The sequence below is a fragment of the Cyprinus carpio genome, chromosome A15 (assembly GCF_018340385.1).
Source record: "Cyprinus carpio isolate SPL01 chromosome A15, ASM1834038v1, whole genome shotgun sequence".
Lineage (NCBI taxonomy): Eukaryota > Metazoa > Chordata > Actinopteri > Cypriniformes > Cyprinidae > Cyprinus > Cyprinus carpio.
Window position 1 is genome coordinate 18,597,438 of NC_056586.1, and position 18,032 is coordinate 18,615,469.

At 36.2% G+C, this 18,032-nt stretch overlaps 1 protein-coding gene across 4 annotated transcripts in view; it reads right to left on the reverse strand.

The window, feature by feature from the left end:
• Positions 1 to 2,641: 2,641 nt before the first annotated feature.
• Positions 2,642 to 18,032, reverse strand: part of LOC109094618 (neurofibromin) — a 68,909-nt gene continuing 53,518 nt past the window's right edge. For 2 of the 4 annotated variants that reach the window (XM_042771342.1, XM_042771343.1), the window contains 19 exons: positions 17,290 to 17,569; positions 16,301 to 16,515; positions 16,042 to 16,103; positions 15,789 to 15,930; positions 14,870 to 14,971; positions 14,506 to 14,646; positions 14,229 to 14,355; positions 11,832 to 11,963; positions 10,735 to 10,870; positions 10,435 to 10,601; positions 10,222 to 10,344; positions 9,975 to 10,093; positions 9,641 to 9,741; positions 8,592 to 8,734; positions 8,268 to 8,314; positions 6,728 to 6,944; positions 6,206 to 6,283; positions 5,621 to 5,674; positions 2,642 to 3,758 (listed from right to left, as the gene is read on the reverse strand). In XM_042771342.1, coding sequence (XP_042627276.1) covers positions 3,616 to 3,758; positions 5,621 to 5,674; positions 6,206 to 6,283; positions 6,728 to 6,944; positions 8,268 to 8,314; positions 8,592 to 8,734; positions 9,641 to 9,741; positions 9,975 to 10,093; positions 10,222 to 10,344; positions 10,435 to 10,601; positions 10,735 to 10,870; positions 11,832 to 11,963; positions 14,229 to 14,355; positions 14,506 to 14,646; positions 14,870 to 14,971; positions 15,789 to 15,930; positions 16,042 to 16,103; positions 16,301 to 16,515; positions 17,290 to 17,569 — 2,529 coding nt within the window. In that variant the 3' untranslated portion in view covers positions 2,642 to 3,615. The remainder of the gene's footprint in view (positions 3,759 to 5,620; positions 5,675 to 6,205; positions 6,284 to 6,727; positions 6,945 to 8,267; positions 8,315 to 8,591; positions 8,735 to 9,640; positions 9,742 to 9,974; positions 10,094 to 10,221; positions 10,345 to 10,434; positions 10,602 to 10,734; positions 10,871 to 11,831; positions 11,964 to 14,228; positions 14,356 to 14,505; positions 14,647 to 14,869; positions 14,972 to 15,788; positions 15,931 to 16,041; positions 16,104 to 16,300; positions 16,516 to 17,289; positions 17,570 to 18,032) is intronic. The other 2 variants (XM_042771344.1, XM_042771345.1) reach the window with 2 other exon arrangements.

Sequence of the window (18,032 nt, forward strand, 5' to 3'; positions counted from 1 at the left end):
CACAGTGGTTTCGGACTCCACGAGGCTGCTGAGGGCATTATGGAATCGTTTCTTTAGAATGTAGAGGGAATAAGTGAATATGACAGAAAGGCTCAAGATAAATTCAAGAAATTGTTGCTCAAAATATGTTTCCGTTTAAGTTAAAAATAGCAGCACTTATTTGATGTTATTGACATTGCAGTTGGCTGCTAAACTTTGAACTTTGCCCCTGGAAATGATAAAGCCTGTTTAAAAAAAAAAAAAAAGCTACAGTGCCTGAAATGCTGAACTATCACAGTACACAGTATTTTTTTAAAAAATATATTGATATAAAATATAAAAGCATATAAATATGTTAAAATGTGTCAGTCTCCTTAATGCATATGTAAGTTATCTATATGGATTATTTAGCTTGTGAAATGACATATTCACAATTCATACTTAACTGATTCCGAAGTCAAAGATTTGGGCCTCCCAAAGGTTGATTTTGAACCTTAAAAGTGTCATTTTAGTATTTGATTTACTTATTTTGTTAACAAAGTTGCTTTTAACAGAGATGCTGCAGTTGCATTGTACTTTTGTTCTTCCATATATTCAGGATGAACAGAAATATTGCAAAACCAAACTCTAACCATTGTTGGCTTATTTACCATGATGAATCAGAGATTGTGGAAATGTAATCACTTTAAATGGAGTTGTTAGAGTTGATGAGATTTCAAGTATCTCCTATCATCTAGATTTCATTACATTGCCCTTAAAGTGTGGTTATAGTCAAGTTATTGACAACTCTAAAACGTCTTGTTTTCACACAGGTTGTTCGGGGGTTTCTGAGATGATAAACATCTGATATGTCTTCCTGTGGCTCAGTGATAGAGCATTGCATTAGTAGTGCAAGAGGCTGTGGGAACACACATACTAATAAAAAAAAAAATGTTTAGCCTGAATGCACTGTAAGTCGCTTTGGATAAATGCATAAATGATACCGGTATCATTTTGTTATTTTAACACATTTCTTTTTCATTTAATAAAACCTATACAAAACGGTATAGTAAAAATTGATTCCACATGTTAGACAGCATGGTAACAGAGGGAAACTTTTATTACGAACACTGGTATAATTAAATTGCCATGTTATACATGTACAGCAACTAACCGCTTTACAAAAAAGCAAGTAATACAATATCACATATAACAACACCTTCAAATATACAACTACAAATTTTACACAAACATATTTACAGGTGACAGATACATTGTTTACAGATGATCAATGCAATTAAAAATGTGGCATATGCATCAGACAAACACATATTGAATTATATAAAATAAACCACTTTTTCAGTCTGTTTACGATGAGTACATAAGACAGTTTAATTACATACGCAATTTAAAAGGCTAAGGGGCATGTCATGTGTCCTATTCGCCGTCATGGCAGTCAAGCCTGTGCCTTCATTATTGTCTTAAAAGTTTTGACGTATCAGATTAGGTCAGTTCTAGATTGATAGTAGCAATGCATCAACATATGAGATTCAAGAAAAAGGAGTTATATTCTGGTTATTTAGAGTAATAGATGCAAAAAAAGAAAAAAAGAAAAATCGTACACTTCAAACACTCGATTGGGTCATCTATGTTCCTTCATATTTTCAATTTATATGAAAAACTGTAAATTTGACGGACTGATGTGAAACTCGCCATTATGACATATAGAGCAGGAATAAAGATTTCAAGTTTCATTTTTGATCATAAAACAGTGTCATCTGAAATCTGCTGTTGGGATGATATTTCACTGTAAATACTTAGTGCCCTAAAATGACCACAAGTCAGTATGAAAGTGCATTTTTGGATCTGCTGGATAGTATGTTGTAAAACCAGCGGAAATGTAAAATAAATCTACGAATGAAATGGAAGAATGACATCGATTTGGTCCCAGTTTTAAGTGTGAAACATCTGGTACTCACGCATTTCAATGCAATCTTGTCAGAAACACAAAATTAAAATTATGCATAAATATCCCATCCTCAAACATTTGGCAGGTGCCCTTCTTAAGTAATATAAGTTTCCCTTTAATAAGCATTTCAAAGAGAGCAAACACATCATGTACTTTGAGTCTGTTACTAGGTACACTACCGTTTCCTCCTTGTAGATTTGCAGATCGAAGTAATAATGACAAAAAAAGTAATGCAGAGAACATATTGCACACTAAAATCGCTCACTTCAATTTTGACGGCCATTGTACGTTTAATACACTGCTAATGGCATGTTAATTCAAACTTAAATGGCACAATTGTGGTTAATTTTGCAATTCACTGGTTAGGCAGCGACTGAGAAAACAATTAAATTAAACGCCAAAAACATGGTTACAAAGTTAGTGAGAACTGTATGGAAGAAATAATTATATAAGGCATACAACATAGACAAGACAGACATAAAAAAATATACAAAAATGGAGTTCACAACAGTTTCCCCTCACAATATTGCAAACTTGTCTTTGGTGCAATGTTACTATGTCAGCTTGTGGTGGGATTGGGATTCCTGTTCCGTATGTGAGCTGTTAGTGAGACGGGAACAGGGAAAAGTGTGCACAGATATTTTCTGAACACACACTTTAATCATGTGCAACTTGTATACACACATAGTGTTCAATGAAACAAATAAAAAAAAACATATTGCACCACAGTGAGACAATGCTAAAACATGAATAATAATGCCAATTTATCGTGTTTGATTTGTGCATTTTGGGACAAAAAAAAAAACTACATACGGATACATACTCATCCGCTGCTCCCCTAGAGTCGATTTTTCGATGACTGATGATAACGATCGCAAAGCAAACCTTCATGTGATCTCCATTTACAGAATAAATATTTAGATGCTGCAATATGATATTCCTGTATTTGATGGTCACATGGTACGGTTTACACCGTAGCAACGAATGGACAATATGGTAAATGTTAAAGCCGCAACACATTTTCATAATTAGTACCTGTTTTCCCTTCCTTAGCCAGGTCTTGCCTATTTTACAAACTATACACAGCTGAAAACCCTGACAAAGGCACACAATGGATAAAATAAGAACCCAAAACATGTGATCGTTATTATCGTCAATAGTATAGTACACAGATAATCTTGGATCGCGATCCAGATTTCAAGCCTGTGGATATCAGGACAGGACAGGCCACGCGTCCATCCCGTAGCGGGTCCGGGACTAAATGGAAAAAGGCCGGATGCCAGGGCAGGATAATAATCCTGCGAGTCTCCACAGGGTTGGTCATCTGTTTGCTGTAGTGGCTGATCAGATCAGTTTCTCATTCATGTGTTTCTTTCAGACATCGATGAGGACCTAATCTCAAGTTTGTGCAAAACGAAGAGTGGACGCCTCGACTGGACAGATTTAGCATTTCAATGTGGTCAGTCCCAAGACATTTTCGATGTTGAGTGCAACACGGAGAGTTTTCAGTGCATTCTCCTGAAGTAGTTCATTTAGGCAAGTGTGTGGCAAGCTTCAACTGGTATTAAAAAACAAACACTTAAGCGGTTCTTCAATGCAGGAACCTTGTTAACTGGACGACGGAAAGCAAAAAAGACTCGTGGAGAAGAACGGTGGCCACATAGTAGGTATAAATGCTTCAAATCTTCTCAGACGATCTTTTTGATGCTTGGCCGTTTGAAGCTGCCTGCACTGCGCTGCTTCTGTACCTGGCTGGCTGACCCGTGTCGTGCTCGCCCACTGGTAGAGAGACTCGAGGTGGGAGAAATCTCAACGTTCTCCTTGTCAATGCCTGCAGGAGAGAGATGTTATGTAACACCACTGGCAAATGATGCATGTTTCTTACTTAAAACCTGAAATTCAAAAATTACCTTCCCAATAATGTTTTAATCTCAATTTAGATTTAGCAAATGTTTCAAACATTAACTAAAGCATTTGGTAAGGTTTCACAAACGGATGCTTTGACATGGAGTCTGGCTGTAAATACACATATTGAACAGTAGGTGTCTCAGTGCACTACATTATAACAGAGTCATGCAGGGATCCTGTGAACATTCATGATGAGAGACATAAGTGTCCTTTTAAAATGTGCCCTTGTTCTTGTGTAAATTATTAGAAGGTATATATCAGCATCACTATTCTCCTATGTTCAAATTTCATAACTATAATAAACAGAAAAAAAAAACTATAAAATGCTTTTCACGCTCTGATTAACACTGGGTTAATGTCTTTTATAAGATATCACACTTGTAATTGTAAGGCAATGCTGCTTTAAACTTTGAGGTTATGATGCCTTTAGCTAGGTGCTAAATCTAAACTGTGGTGCCAAAATATACAACAAATAAACAATGTGGTTCTGTAATAAAAAGTTTTTTAGCCACACACACCCAATCATAAACTGCCTTAGTATGTGTCAAATTAAACAATTAAAACAATTAAAATAACAATTAAAATAAATAAATACTAACTACATTATATATGCATTATTAATTACATTTATATATAAAAATAATACACATTTAAAATTATAAATATATCTAAACAAAATAAATTATTAATCATATCTATATTAAAAAAAAAAATATTACATATTAAATATATAAAAATGCATAATTCTAAAATAAAAGTAACACACATATATAATTAAATAGAATATTATTTAATTGCATAATTGTATTATTTTTATCATACAAAAAATAAAAAATAAATACAATCTTATACAAAAATAAAAAATATAAATATTTAAATAAATATATGTATGTAAAAACATTGCTGGGTAGTAACCGTTTACATGTAATATTAATAAGTACTAGTAATTAGATTATATTACATTTTAAAATATTCATAATCAGTCAACAATTACTTTTTTATTAATTACATGATTACATATTATTCACGTGGTCACATGAAATGCAGGTAATATTTTATATAATCGTTTTGATTGTTGCCATTTTTTTAATATTTATTTTAATTTAACATTCTCATGATTTAATTTATTAGCTTTTCATTAATCTATACACAGCTCAGTTTTGGAAACTCTGATGTAATTTTTAATGCACTTCATATTTTTAATAACAATGAATGGAATATATCTTCTTTCTCTATGTATTTTTATAACAATACGGTACAAGTGACAAACAAGTCTGGTCAAAAGTAATCTAAATGTAATCAAACAGTAGTCTGATGATTATATTACCTGAAATGTGTAATAGATTACGTTACTAACTATATTTTTATGTCATATAATTTGGAATCAGTAACAGACTACAATTTATAAGTAATCTACCCAGCCCTGTGTATATATAAATGTATATATATTTAAATCTATTAATTTCAATTTAAAAATATGCATTAATTATAATAAAAAAAAAAAATACAAATGAAGAGAGGTAAGTAACAGCATTACTAAAGGGTTAAAAATTACAATGGCCTCACAATTTAAAGCGTGAAAAGCCTTTAACATCGCTTCTAAAACCACAAATGTTCAGTCCTCAGCTGCCCTTGTGATCTCTCTTCACACTTCCTGTTAAAATAGCCCCTCTTGCTTTGATATGACAGTAGCATCTACTACCGACTCCAGCAGCAGATTTACAATTCAAACACTCTGCCAATGGCAACAACTGCTATTTCCACACAACGGAAGTCGATGAGTACCTGGGAGGACGAGGTGAGGTGGGAATACGGCCGACTTAGAGCAAGGCAGACAGGCTTCACACAGAGAGAGTAGAAAAGAAAAGAAAAGAAAAAAAAGAGACATGAGTGACACATTCACAACTCAAAAGAGGACAGGAAGGACAGATGAATGAAAGAAACAGGAAATCAAAATAAAAATGGCAGCTTACAGATATATCTAACTGCGTTTTACTCTAAATGACCAACAAAAGCAGAGTTCTGCTGAACAGTGAAGCTAAGCAGTAGCTGGCATTAGCTCTAAATGCAGATTTAACTGATATCCAAAGGAGAAATTAGTGGGAGGAATGTAATTTAGACATTCACTTAAGTGCTTTCTGGATAATCTAATGACATCTGTTACTTATATATGCATATTGAAATATCTCCGTTATGACATCGACATCGCCTTTTAATGGCCAATTTAAACTGAATAGCATCACACTGCCACCACTCAAAAATAAAATTAAATAAAGACAAGAAATAGGCACTTAAATAAGTTACCACAGTTCGCAAACTATAGAACTGGACATTAATTGCCCAACACTGCTCTATAGTTTAGGTTTGTACCAGCTGTTTTCGGTGGCACCTCCTCTGTGGTTCGTGGATGGGAGAGAGTTGGGGACCGTCTATAAACTATAGGGCCCTCTGAACCGACAGCACATTCCCAATGAAAAGGAGACAGAATGCAGTGAGGTTAATGAAGATACAAACGCAAAGCAAAGGTGTCAATGCACACAAAACCACTGTCAAAGCCCTGTAAGGTCTAGTCTAAATCTTGCACATCTTGCAAATCCCATGAAACTTTGAACTGGTGACCCTTTTAGAGGTCTTGAGATATGAAAGCAGACAGAAAAGCACTAACAACCGCAAATGCAGCTCATCTCCAAACAGAGCTGTTACTGTGTTATTTTTTCTTGCTAGGGTATTTCACAATGACATATGTGTTAGCATTATCATCACTCACGTAATCACATTTATGTGAGCAAGTGTGATTAGTGCAGGAAAAATGCGACGTGTGAAGTTAAGTGAGTGACTAATAACTAATCTGTGTCTACATGTGTGTGTATAACGCAGGAAGTGAGCACTGACCTGGTGAGTGCTGTGAGGTGGCGAGAGATGTCATGGAGTTGGACAGGTTGAGGTTGGCCGTGATGCTGAGCTGGCTCTGAACCGTGGGTGGATACGGAGAGGTGGGGGTGCACAGTGATTCCTCCCCTCCTTCTTCTTCAATACCAGGAAGGTAAGTGTCGATCAGAGCATCTAGGAACTTAACCACGAGCTCCGCATAGTCTGGAATTTGGGTTTGCTGATGGAGAGAATAAAAGCAGGAGCGATTATTAATGATTTAGCTTTATTTAACATATTCCAGTCCCTAGATATGGCACATATATTTTTCACCTGTTTTGTCATTATTATTCTAACCTTGAGTATGAGCAATAGCAATAGTGACAACATGTAATGTATGGAAGAAAGATGTTGAGATGTTTTCAAATGTCTTTAAAACAAAAAAGCATGCTGAATTACACTAACTAATGAACTGCTCACCAGCAAGCGGCTGTTGATGAAGAGCAAAGCATAAAAAAATCTAAACCAATTTTTTTTGCAATGCATCACAAAATGTTCCAACAAAAATGTGTCATGTAGTCATAAGTTGCATAATTCCAGATATGAATGCATACTGTATTAAAAACAGTAACAGTAAAAAAAACTTAAATGGAAACCATTTTCCCCAGCACATATAAAAAGATATTATAACAGTAATAATAAATATATAATAATAACAATAATAATATAATTTCTTTTTAGATCATTCATTTTCTATAATGAAACCTGACATATTGTGGTGAATCAAGTATTTTTTACTTGCCATGCCAATATTTTAACTGGCTCCACCACAAAACTTCAGGTTTTTATTACATGAGATGCATTATAGAAATTGTTGTAGTGGACTGACAAAGCTATGGGGAAAACATTTTATTTGTGAAGAAACCTAAAAAGTAAAAAAAAAAACAAAACAAAAAAAAAAACAATTCTAACATGCATTCAATAAGAATATAATTAAATTTGAATATTTTGAAAAATATTTAATTAAAATAGAATTTAAAAGTAATTAATAGAATAATTTAAATCGGATAAAATATTTGCAGGGCAAGTAAAATTCTGGTCTGACAGATAAGAAAAAAATTGTGAAGAAATGTGTTTCAAAAACAAGTAAAATAAAGGTAATTAAATAGTGATTTAAAAAGTAAACTTATACATTGTATTAAATTAATCTTAAATATTGTAACACATCACAGTGAAAATATTGGCAGGGCAAGTAAAAACCTAAATTACTAGTCTGACAAGGCAGGAAGAAATAAATCATTACTGCTGAGCCATGAAAGAAAGAAAACAGTTCCTTCAGCAAGGGATGCCTAAGCAATACATCCCTGTCTTTTACACCTATTTAAAACACACAGCAGAACTGTGGGAGAGAAGCAGGGCAGAGACACAGGATGAGTGTGGGAGATGTTTGGGGAAGCCGTTTTGGTCAATAAATCTTGGAAGCTGCAGAGACACTGCAGCACACAATTTCTTCACAGCACTGTGTTGGAAAATGACAAGTGTTTATAAGAGCAGCTAATCATACCTTAGAGAAGGGCCCGGCAAACCTCCAAAGGCCATTGAAACCGAAACCTGTGAGACAGAGAGAGAGGTGACAGCAGAGACGGAATACAGAGCAAGAGAGTGATGGAGAGACAACAGAAGAAAAAAAAAAAAAAAAAAGGAAATCAGTCAGACATCTGAAGCTGAAGTAACTCAGTCGATTAAAAATGTTAATTATATGCAATAATAGCACTAAATTAATATGATAAGTTGACAGCACCACTTTAAATTTTTTTTTTTTTTTAGACAATTAAGAAAGCATCTGCCGAGAAATCTGTTAATAAATGACTGGAGAGATTGGCTTTACTCTGTAAGCAGGACGGCTGGTATTGAGGAGGAGACTCCTCATGATAGACCACATTCTGAATGATGCCGTGGACGGGGTTCAGGAGGTTGGGGTCCTGGCACATGGAAAGGACGGTGCTTAACTTGGAGTCCAGCAGGTTGTGGCTTTAATAGATAAAAATGACACGGGCAAAATTACTGTCAAACCACAGAGCCAAAACTAAATAAACAACAAACAAAAGATCATTTTCATGCATGTTGCAAAAGCGTATTAGTGTAGATTATCTAAGTGGATCTGAAAAGCTTGTTAGGTTGGGTGTAGTACAAAACACCACAATCTTCAAATATTTCCTCATGGAACTCTATTTGCTAGTGGATTACCGTTTGAAAATGTGGCTTTATTTGTATTACTCTGGCCAGATACACCCATAAGTATGCATCACTATGATGATTAGTGATTAGGGAGTAGTATGAATCTGTCGCTGTACATTACAATAACAACACTTTCCTTATATTTCATCAAGAATTAATCTCAGGAATGACTAAAAACAGGGGCATGACTGGTGTATGCAAAAACACACTTCAATTACATACAAAAATGTTCACCAATCCATGTTTATATGTGAATAAAAGCCTAAATTAAATCCGCTCATCATATAAAGTTATCGTGTCTCTTCAGAAGACTTGGATTAAACATTTTGCAAATGTTTTGAAATTAATTTTTTTTGAAGCATCAGAGTTTGGGGTGAACAGACTTTTAGTGGAGGGACAAATCTTTTGGATTTCAAATCTCTTATGGATTTGGAATGACATGAGTGCGAGTTATTGATGACAATTTCATTTTGGGGTGAACTGACCCCTTAACTATTTAAACATTCAATCCTTTTGGATAATTTTACCAAAAAAAAAAAAAAAAAAAAAAATAATAATTGTTAACACCTCATTTCAAAATCTTTCCATTCAGGTCAACATTTAAACCTGAATCTCATGAAATATGGGAAACTATGGGAGACTAATGGATCTTGACTGACTCAGTGTGATGTGTTGGTATGTAATGTTGTAGACACTCACACTACTGGAAAGACCTTGGGGAACACCACACTGGCCTCCGCCAAATACTCGTACAGGATCCGCTGATGAAACTCATCCGTAGTGTATTTCACCAGTGTTGCCTGCAAATATAAAACAATACTTTGCTATACAGAGGTACATGCAGTATAAAAACTGTCATAGTTGGAGAAAGAAACTTAATCATCTTTTATTTAACATTTTTGTGCTATACAAAGAAATTGCAACATAATACATAAAACGTTCAATAATTTAAGAGGTTTCAAAGGTAATTCCACCTGCAAGAGGATTTAAAGCACAATTGCAAGTGCTAAGAAAAGTAGTGTGGAGCACGCACCAGTACAGTGATGAGCAGCGTCTGGATCTTCGGGTCTGTGAGAACGTTCTCGTCCAGGAGGACATTAGACTCGGACACAGAAACTTTGCGTAAATGGGAGTTGGCTATTCGCTGAGTTTCTGGAATAAAGAAGCCGTGTTGGCGATTCAACCGCTTTCATTTCTATGCCTAATTTTCTTTTATTGCACATAGATTAGTACTGGCCTGCAGCATAACACATTTGATTCATAAGTGTAGAAAAACTCACCTATCTCATAGTCATTTTCAGAAACCCGTCTCATCTTTGGAGGCGTGGTGATGCCTGACTCCATGTCTGGTCTCTTCGGGGCTTTTGAGTCCGAAATTAGGTGATCAAAACTCTTTCTAGTACCTAGAATAAAAATAAAACCACTTAAGTATAAGGCTAAAGTAAAGCTACAGCATGTTTAAGAAACACTTTGAAAGAATGAAGTCATCAGACCGCTTATACCCAGAAGTTTCTTCGCATTGGCCTGTGACGGCTGGCCCATGTCTACACTCATGGATTTGCGTGGGCGAAGGCTGGTCTGCCCCATGGCTGAGTACGGAGGTGCAAGACTGCGCTCTGACACTTTTGGAGAAGCCCAGGGCTGGTTTTCACGCAGCAGCCTGACACATAAAAGAGTGTGAGAATCAACAAGTAACAACAAAAAAAAAGTAATAAAAAAAAATAAAAATCAGTAGTGTGGTTGGAAATGGAAGAAAACGGGAAATTTAAACTTGTTTAATGAAAAAATCTCACCTGCATCCAGACTCAGTGTCGTACACAGAGTACGCATCCATGGGAAAGTTCTCCATGGTAACGTCTGAGAGCAGCAATGACTTCCTGTGCTTTAGGCTGCAGCGGCTCCTCACCTCCTCAGATACTGTGAGCAAAGCTGCAACACAAACATACACTTTAGATGTTTCCGTCTCAATCTAAATACAAATCTGATTTATAACAGATTGTGACTGTTTGCTTAAAGGCTTACTCCACCCCCAAAAAGAAAATTTTGTCATTAATCACTTACCCCCATGTTTTTCCAAACCTGTAAAAGCTTCGTTTATCGTCGGAACACAATTTAAGATATTTTGGATGAAAACCGGGAGGCTTGTGACTGTCCCATAGACTGCAAAGTAAAATACACTGTCAAGGTCCATAAAAGTATAAAAAGCATCGTAAGTATAGTCCATCTGCCATCAGTGGTTCTAACGTAATGTTATGAAGCGCCGAGATTATTTTTTGTACACGAAGAAAACAAAAATAACAACTTTATTCATCAATTTGTCTCCTCTGTCTCTGCGCTTCACTGTAGCGCCATTTTGGAGAATATGAGCTGAATGCAGGCAGTGTACGCTCTTCTGTGTCAGCCTCGCTGCATGGATGCGCTATGTTCGTTCAAATCAAAGTGTAAATGCACATAGAAAACGTATCCTTGTGTCGCAGCTGACACAGAAGAGCGTACGCTGCTTGCATTCAGCGGATGTTCTCCAAAATGGTGCTACGGTGATGCGGAGTGACACAGAGGAGACAAATTGTTGAATAAAGTCGTTATTTTGGTTTTCTTCACGTTCAAAACGTATTCTCGTTGCTTCATAACGTGACGGTTGAACCACTGATGGCAGATGGACTATTCTGACGATGTCTTTCATACTTTTCTGGACCTTAACAGTGTATTTTACTTGGCAGTCTATGGGACAGTCACAGGCCTCCCGGTTTTCATCCAAAACATCTTAAATTGTGTTCTGAAGACGAATGAAGCTTTTACGGGTTTGGAACGACATGGGGTAAGTGAATAATGACAAAATTTTCATTTTGGGGTGGAGTATCCCTTTAAGGTTGTGCTGGCTTTAACTTACCTGCCAGATAGGCCACACTCTGCGTGTTCACCTCAAACTTGTCACAGCTGCGGTGTTTTCCCACAAGGCCCAGGAGCGTATGAAGGATACGGACTGTCCTCGCCACAGTGGTGGAAGAGGGATGCCTGTATCCTAAAAGAAGAAAAGACAAATATGAGGAACCAGACACACTGATAACCAGCAAATGTTCAATGTGAACAGTTATTTACTAGCGTTCTCTATCCTTTTTCTATTTTATCTCTTTATTTATTATTTTTAAAAAAAAGCCAAACTAACATCAACAAATTAAACTAACATGAGCTCTTAATTTCAATATAATAATATTCCAAATTTAAATGTACAATTACAATGGTATTCCACATTTGTAAGTCGCTTTGGATAAAAGCATCTACTAAATGTCTAAATGAAAATCTTTAAAGGTGCCATGTGTAAAAATTGAGGTAAAAATATCCAAAAAATGACCTACACGCATCAAAAGAATGAGAAGAAATAAGGGCGATGATGTCATTAAAAAAATGTCAAGTTATAGTGCTGCAGAGATATCAACCTTAATTAGCATTAGCATTACTAGCCACGGCCCGACAGGTGTCGTAATACCAGTTTCGGCCATGGGAGGCGGTATGCGGGCAACATAACCACCAGCCAACCTGCAATACACGAATAACTCGCACGGCTTGTGGGCGTACTTGAACCTGATGTCAATCGTGTGGAAAGTACAGCCCACTACTTCATTTCAGTTCAGGCAAGAGAGTGGAAGGATGGCTGAAGCTCTTGGCAAGAGACACCTACCACCACCACCCGCTACAGAGAAATAACCGCGCTCGGAATCACAAATTAAATCCGATAAGAAAAGGAGCCGAAACAGAGTAAACATCGGCACTGCTTTCCATCACTGGAGACAACTGATGGACTTGAAAGAAATGAGGTTCGACTCCGAACTTGCAACATTTCTTTTGGATTGGTAAGTAAGATGCTGTTAGTATTTCGCTAGAAGTTTGTTTTATATGTTTTCGTATTTTTTCGGGAAGTTATAACATAGAAATGTATCAAAGGCTGTTCGATAAACGTGCTAATCTTAGCGATGGCTAACCGTAGCTGCGTTTGATAATTAGCTAGCTATAACTTACCCACAGATCCGATCCTGTTATCTACCAAAGCCCGTCTCTACCAAGCTGATGCTAAAATGTAACATTACCTAAGAAGCTTGAAATGTCTTCGATGATAATGAACCCGAGCGAGAGAGAGAGAGAGAGAGAGAGAGAGAGAGAGAGAGAGAGCGCGCCCCGGCTGCGCGCGCACTCACTCACTATATTCAGAGCGGTCAACTTTTTGAAAGCGTGTGAAAAGAGTCAATTGCGTGTGTCTCAAGGTGAATGCTTGAGAGTTGGCAGCTCTGGTTACGTTGGTTGGCGCTAGCTTGGTCAACATCAGCTGTCTGATGTTGACCAATGATGTTGACAGAATGCTGTTGTGTATATACAACTCAAAATGTAATATGAACAAAACGAATATGAACATATTCACTGGTAAAGGTGAAGGGGAGTAGCTTGAAGATGTCATGTTTCAAAATCACTTGACATCACCCAACGTTCCTCTGGAGGCAAAGCGTCCTCTTAAGGCTTCGGCTATGGCTCTAGGGTTGTTGTGAAGGTAGGGGCGGAGCATAGAGACTATGCCGTTTCTCGTTTGTTACTCTAGAGTAGACCAATTCACTTTATTGAGGCATACTGCCCCCATCTGGTATGGAATGTGGAGTATGACTTGATTTTTTTGCTAGACATTACACATGGCTCCTTTAAAACCGCTCAATACATGAATTAGTCTGTTTATACAACAGTAATACATAAATTTGTCAACCTAGAATAGCGAATTATTATTATTATTATTATTATTAATAAATCAGCTGTGACATGGATATTTTATTTATTGGTTTACTTTATTATTATTATTATTATTAACCCTCTGAAAACACTGGCCCAGATAAGTTTTGAGTCAGAAATTTAAGTCAGATTATGACATGAAATAAAATGAAAACAAAATAAAATGTATATTTTGAACCTGATTTATTATTATTATTATTATTATTATTATTATTATTATCCAGCTGAAGCATTGGCCCAGATTAGTTTTGAGTCAAATATTTAAGTAAGATTATGACATAAAATGATATGAAATTAAATAAAATAAATAAACGTTGAAACCGATTTTATTATTATTATTATCATCCTCCATCAGAAACAGTGGGCCGGATTAGTTTTAAGCCAAAATAAACAAAAATAAAATGCATGTTGACCATGATTTTTTATTTTAATTATTTATTTGTACAAAGCAGCCAATAGACATTCTGAATGCAAATATATATCCTATAGTGTGATCAACTGATCTTTTCATCATTACCTTTGAGCAAGTGCCCCACTAATGCAAAGTTGAAGTTAGAGGCAAAGTTGAGTCCCACAAAATGGTCCATTTGTTTACAATGCCATTCCAGAGGCTTCCGGATCTCCATGAAGACCTCCTCAGGACTCTATAAAGGGGTGAAAATGTTTTTATTAAGATAACTGCTTAAAGTTTTACATTCTACCTTGCTATTTTAGCTATCACTAATAATAATATCAAGATTATCAAAACATGTTTTGTGTCAGTGGTTGTCTAAATGTGGATTTTAGTCTGGCACCTTATCATTAAACACCCGGAGGCTGTCCAGTGTGTGCAGGTTCTGCTCCAGTAAAGCGGTCCCAGCAGAGTACAGATTCACTTCATCCAACTGAAGTACAGCCACAGCCACCCAGAACAGAGCTTTATGCATGGGAGAGTCCTGCAGATCATTAAACACACAAAGCTATTAATAAGTCAAGTGTGTAATTTCTGCACCACCAAACTGAATTGCAAAGATATTTTCATACAGGTTTACCCAAGATATCTCATATATGTATATACATTGGGAGAAGTAAACGAAAACTATTTTACAGTAGTGTTACATTAGAGGAACTAACTGCTGATGTTTTAATAACTGAATCCAGCATACAACATGACTGCACCTGATCGAGGAGAGGCTGTAATTTGGTGAGAGCGATGACGGTGGCCTCAATGAGAACTTGGCTGTTGTAATTATCCGGCCCCTTTAAGCAGCTCTCCAGCCCCTGTGCAGGAACAGCATTAATCAGATAAACAGTCTGAGCGAATGACACTATAGCTGTTAGACTAGCACTGCATTCAGCACAGAAACACACTGCATACAGCCCAAATGTTCACTATTTCCAAGCAAGATATAGTCACAATACTACAAATATACTACAAAAGATGTCCATAATCTTGATGCATTTAAACATTAGGCTTTCTTTTTTTAAGAACTACCTTTTGACATTCCCATTAACTGATTAAATGCACTACATAATACACTAAAGTTAGGGGTTGGTCAGTTGTTGTTTTTTTTTAAGTTTCTAAAAGAAGTCTCGCCAGCGTTGCATTTAGTTGATCAAAAACACAACAAAACAGTAATATTGGGAAATACTAATATAACAAAATATTATTTGAAAAATATTTGTAAAAAATAATTTAAAAATTGCATTACTTATTTTCAAATGTAACGTATTAATGTGACCTTATTTATTAAATATAAATAAATATACATAAATTACATGCAAATTTTTATAGGTTGCATTTTAAACATTGATTAATAATAATATTTAATGTGTGTGGAGTGTGGACATAAAAACTCATAAAAAATGTATATGAACTTTAATTCTACCTTAATTAATTTAAAGAATTCTGCTTCCTGCTGACAACCTCAAATTAAAAAAAAAAAAATCGAACTGGACTCTTATTGTGTTCTAAATGGTTGTATTTAATGAACTTTATCAAAAATGTCAGAGAAGACCGCATTATATCAACAATCCAGGCAACTGAAATCAAAACTAAAGTTAGGTATTCTGAGAGAGAAAGACAGATAGAGCTAACCCGATCAATGCTGAGCAGAGGACTGGCTTTACTGAGAATACGAATGATCTGTTTGAGCTGTCCATGAGTCACACGTTTACTGATGCAACCGAACACAACCAGCGCCCGTGGCTGAAGAGATGGGTTATACTGGAATGCAAACCTATCCAAGACAAGAAAGTACAATTAATTATTAATTATGTGTGAATGTACTGTGATTTTCAGTTGTAACTGCATCACAAAACTCTTATGAAATGTAATGTTTTCAACACACTTTTGTGCTAATTCAGTCCACTGATCCAACCATTTGCATCCGGGAATGTCCCTCATACAAGCCTGGGGGAAAAACAATAACTGGTTAAATAACATGTACATAAAAGACTTCAAGACATAAGTAGTTATTTAACTCATAAATTATTCTTTAAAAGGATCAGCACAGTGCTGGAGATACATAAAAAAAGATTACCAATACTTTAAAATGACACTGTGGCTATAAGGCTCACATTCATAATACACAATTGCAGGTAACTAACCTCCATGATTTCCAAAAGAGCTTCTGTAACCGTTTCCAGGGAAGACAGAGCAAAGGTCTCTCTCTCATAGGAGCCGGGGGAGAACGAGCGGTCTCTGTAGCTGGAGCGGAAGGCGATGACCGCCGCAGATTTGACCTTACTGATGCCGAACAGCAGGTAGAACTTGGGCAGGGAGAACTCCGTCAGACTCAGACGCAGCACCTGTTTAGTCTCCTCTGCAGAAGCAAAAACCAGAACAGCAGAAAATCAGACAGATCATCTCACGTTAAAACAACTTAATGTCTAGCAAACAATAAATCAGCACTACTGCACAATAATGTAAGGAGCACATTCCCATGTAGCATATACATGTAAAGCATATTCAATCAAAATTTTTGGCACAAAAAAAGCCCTTTTTACATCAATTCTGTCATATTGCAACAAAATGATTCCGAATCATTACTGTATTCAAAGTTTTTTATTAATTCATTCACTTTATTTCATTTTTTTAATTATAATTTTTTGGTCATTATTCAGGCTTTAAATGGTTAAAAATGCAGGTCTATCTTAGGTGTAACTTTGATATCATGTAGTTATATCATATTTGGCATAAACTGTCCTTAAGCATGAGTTAAAAAAATGGATTACATACTTGTTAAAACATTGCTACAATTTTATTTTTATATGGAGATAACAATATTATAAAAGTGATACTATGGATAGAGGACGTTTTAGCCGGAAACAATGGTTAAAACATCTTAATGATGAACTTGTTACAAACACACAGCTTTTCCCTTCACACAATGTTAATTGAGGGACCGGAGTCATGTGGATTACTTGTGGATTATTGTGAGAAAGTAATGTATCGCTAAATTTCACCAAATCTGTTCCAATGAAGAAACAACCTCATACACCTTGGATGGCCTAAAGGTGACTACATTTTTTGCTAATTTTCATTTTTGGGTCAACTATTCCTTTAAAGCCCTCATTTTCTGTGAGTTATTTCTCACCGCTGAAGTTGAGCTGTGAGCAGGTGCAGAGAGAGTGAATGATGTTGATAACGAGGCCATGCGTTGACGCTCGGAGTGACAGCGGGCCGGTGGCCACCAGCAGGGTGACGACGTGGAACAGGTAGGGCAGATGAGCGGCCACGTCCAGAGAGTTGTTGAAGGAAAGCATGAGCATGTAACGGGCCAGGATGGCGATGTCGTCCCACATCAGGTGCTGCTCAAGGGTGGGGGTGGGGGACAGGCACGTCTTATCGATGATCTTGCACATTCGGCCAATCACCTGACAGCAGATGAATAAAGGAATTTTTAGTTCCAATACAAATTTGGCCTTTATTTGACTTTAACTGGACACTGATGAAAACTAAATATTCTAATAGTGTGCTTAATTGAACAAAAAACATGCAATATCACTGAAGCAGTTTAAGAGCAAATTTAAGCTCTCAAAATTAGCAAAAAAAATTACTCTTTACAAAAAGTATACTTTATCATTTCAAACAAACTTTAAATTAGAAACTACTCCAATTCAAAATGGAATATAGACAATGTGCCTTTTATTTTCACTCTGTGACATGTACCTAAACATCACTTGTTCTCTCATTAAGATTATACTTGGTCCCTCTTTTAACCTCAGAGTCATGGCTGCAATACGAGTCTTAGAAAAGCAGACGCAACAACTGGACAGAGTCTGTCCTTGTGCTGCCCGCTGTGACATCAGCAGTGGCTGGCACACGTTAACCAAACAA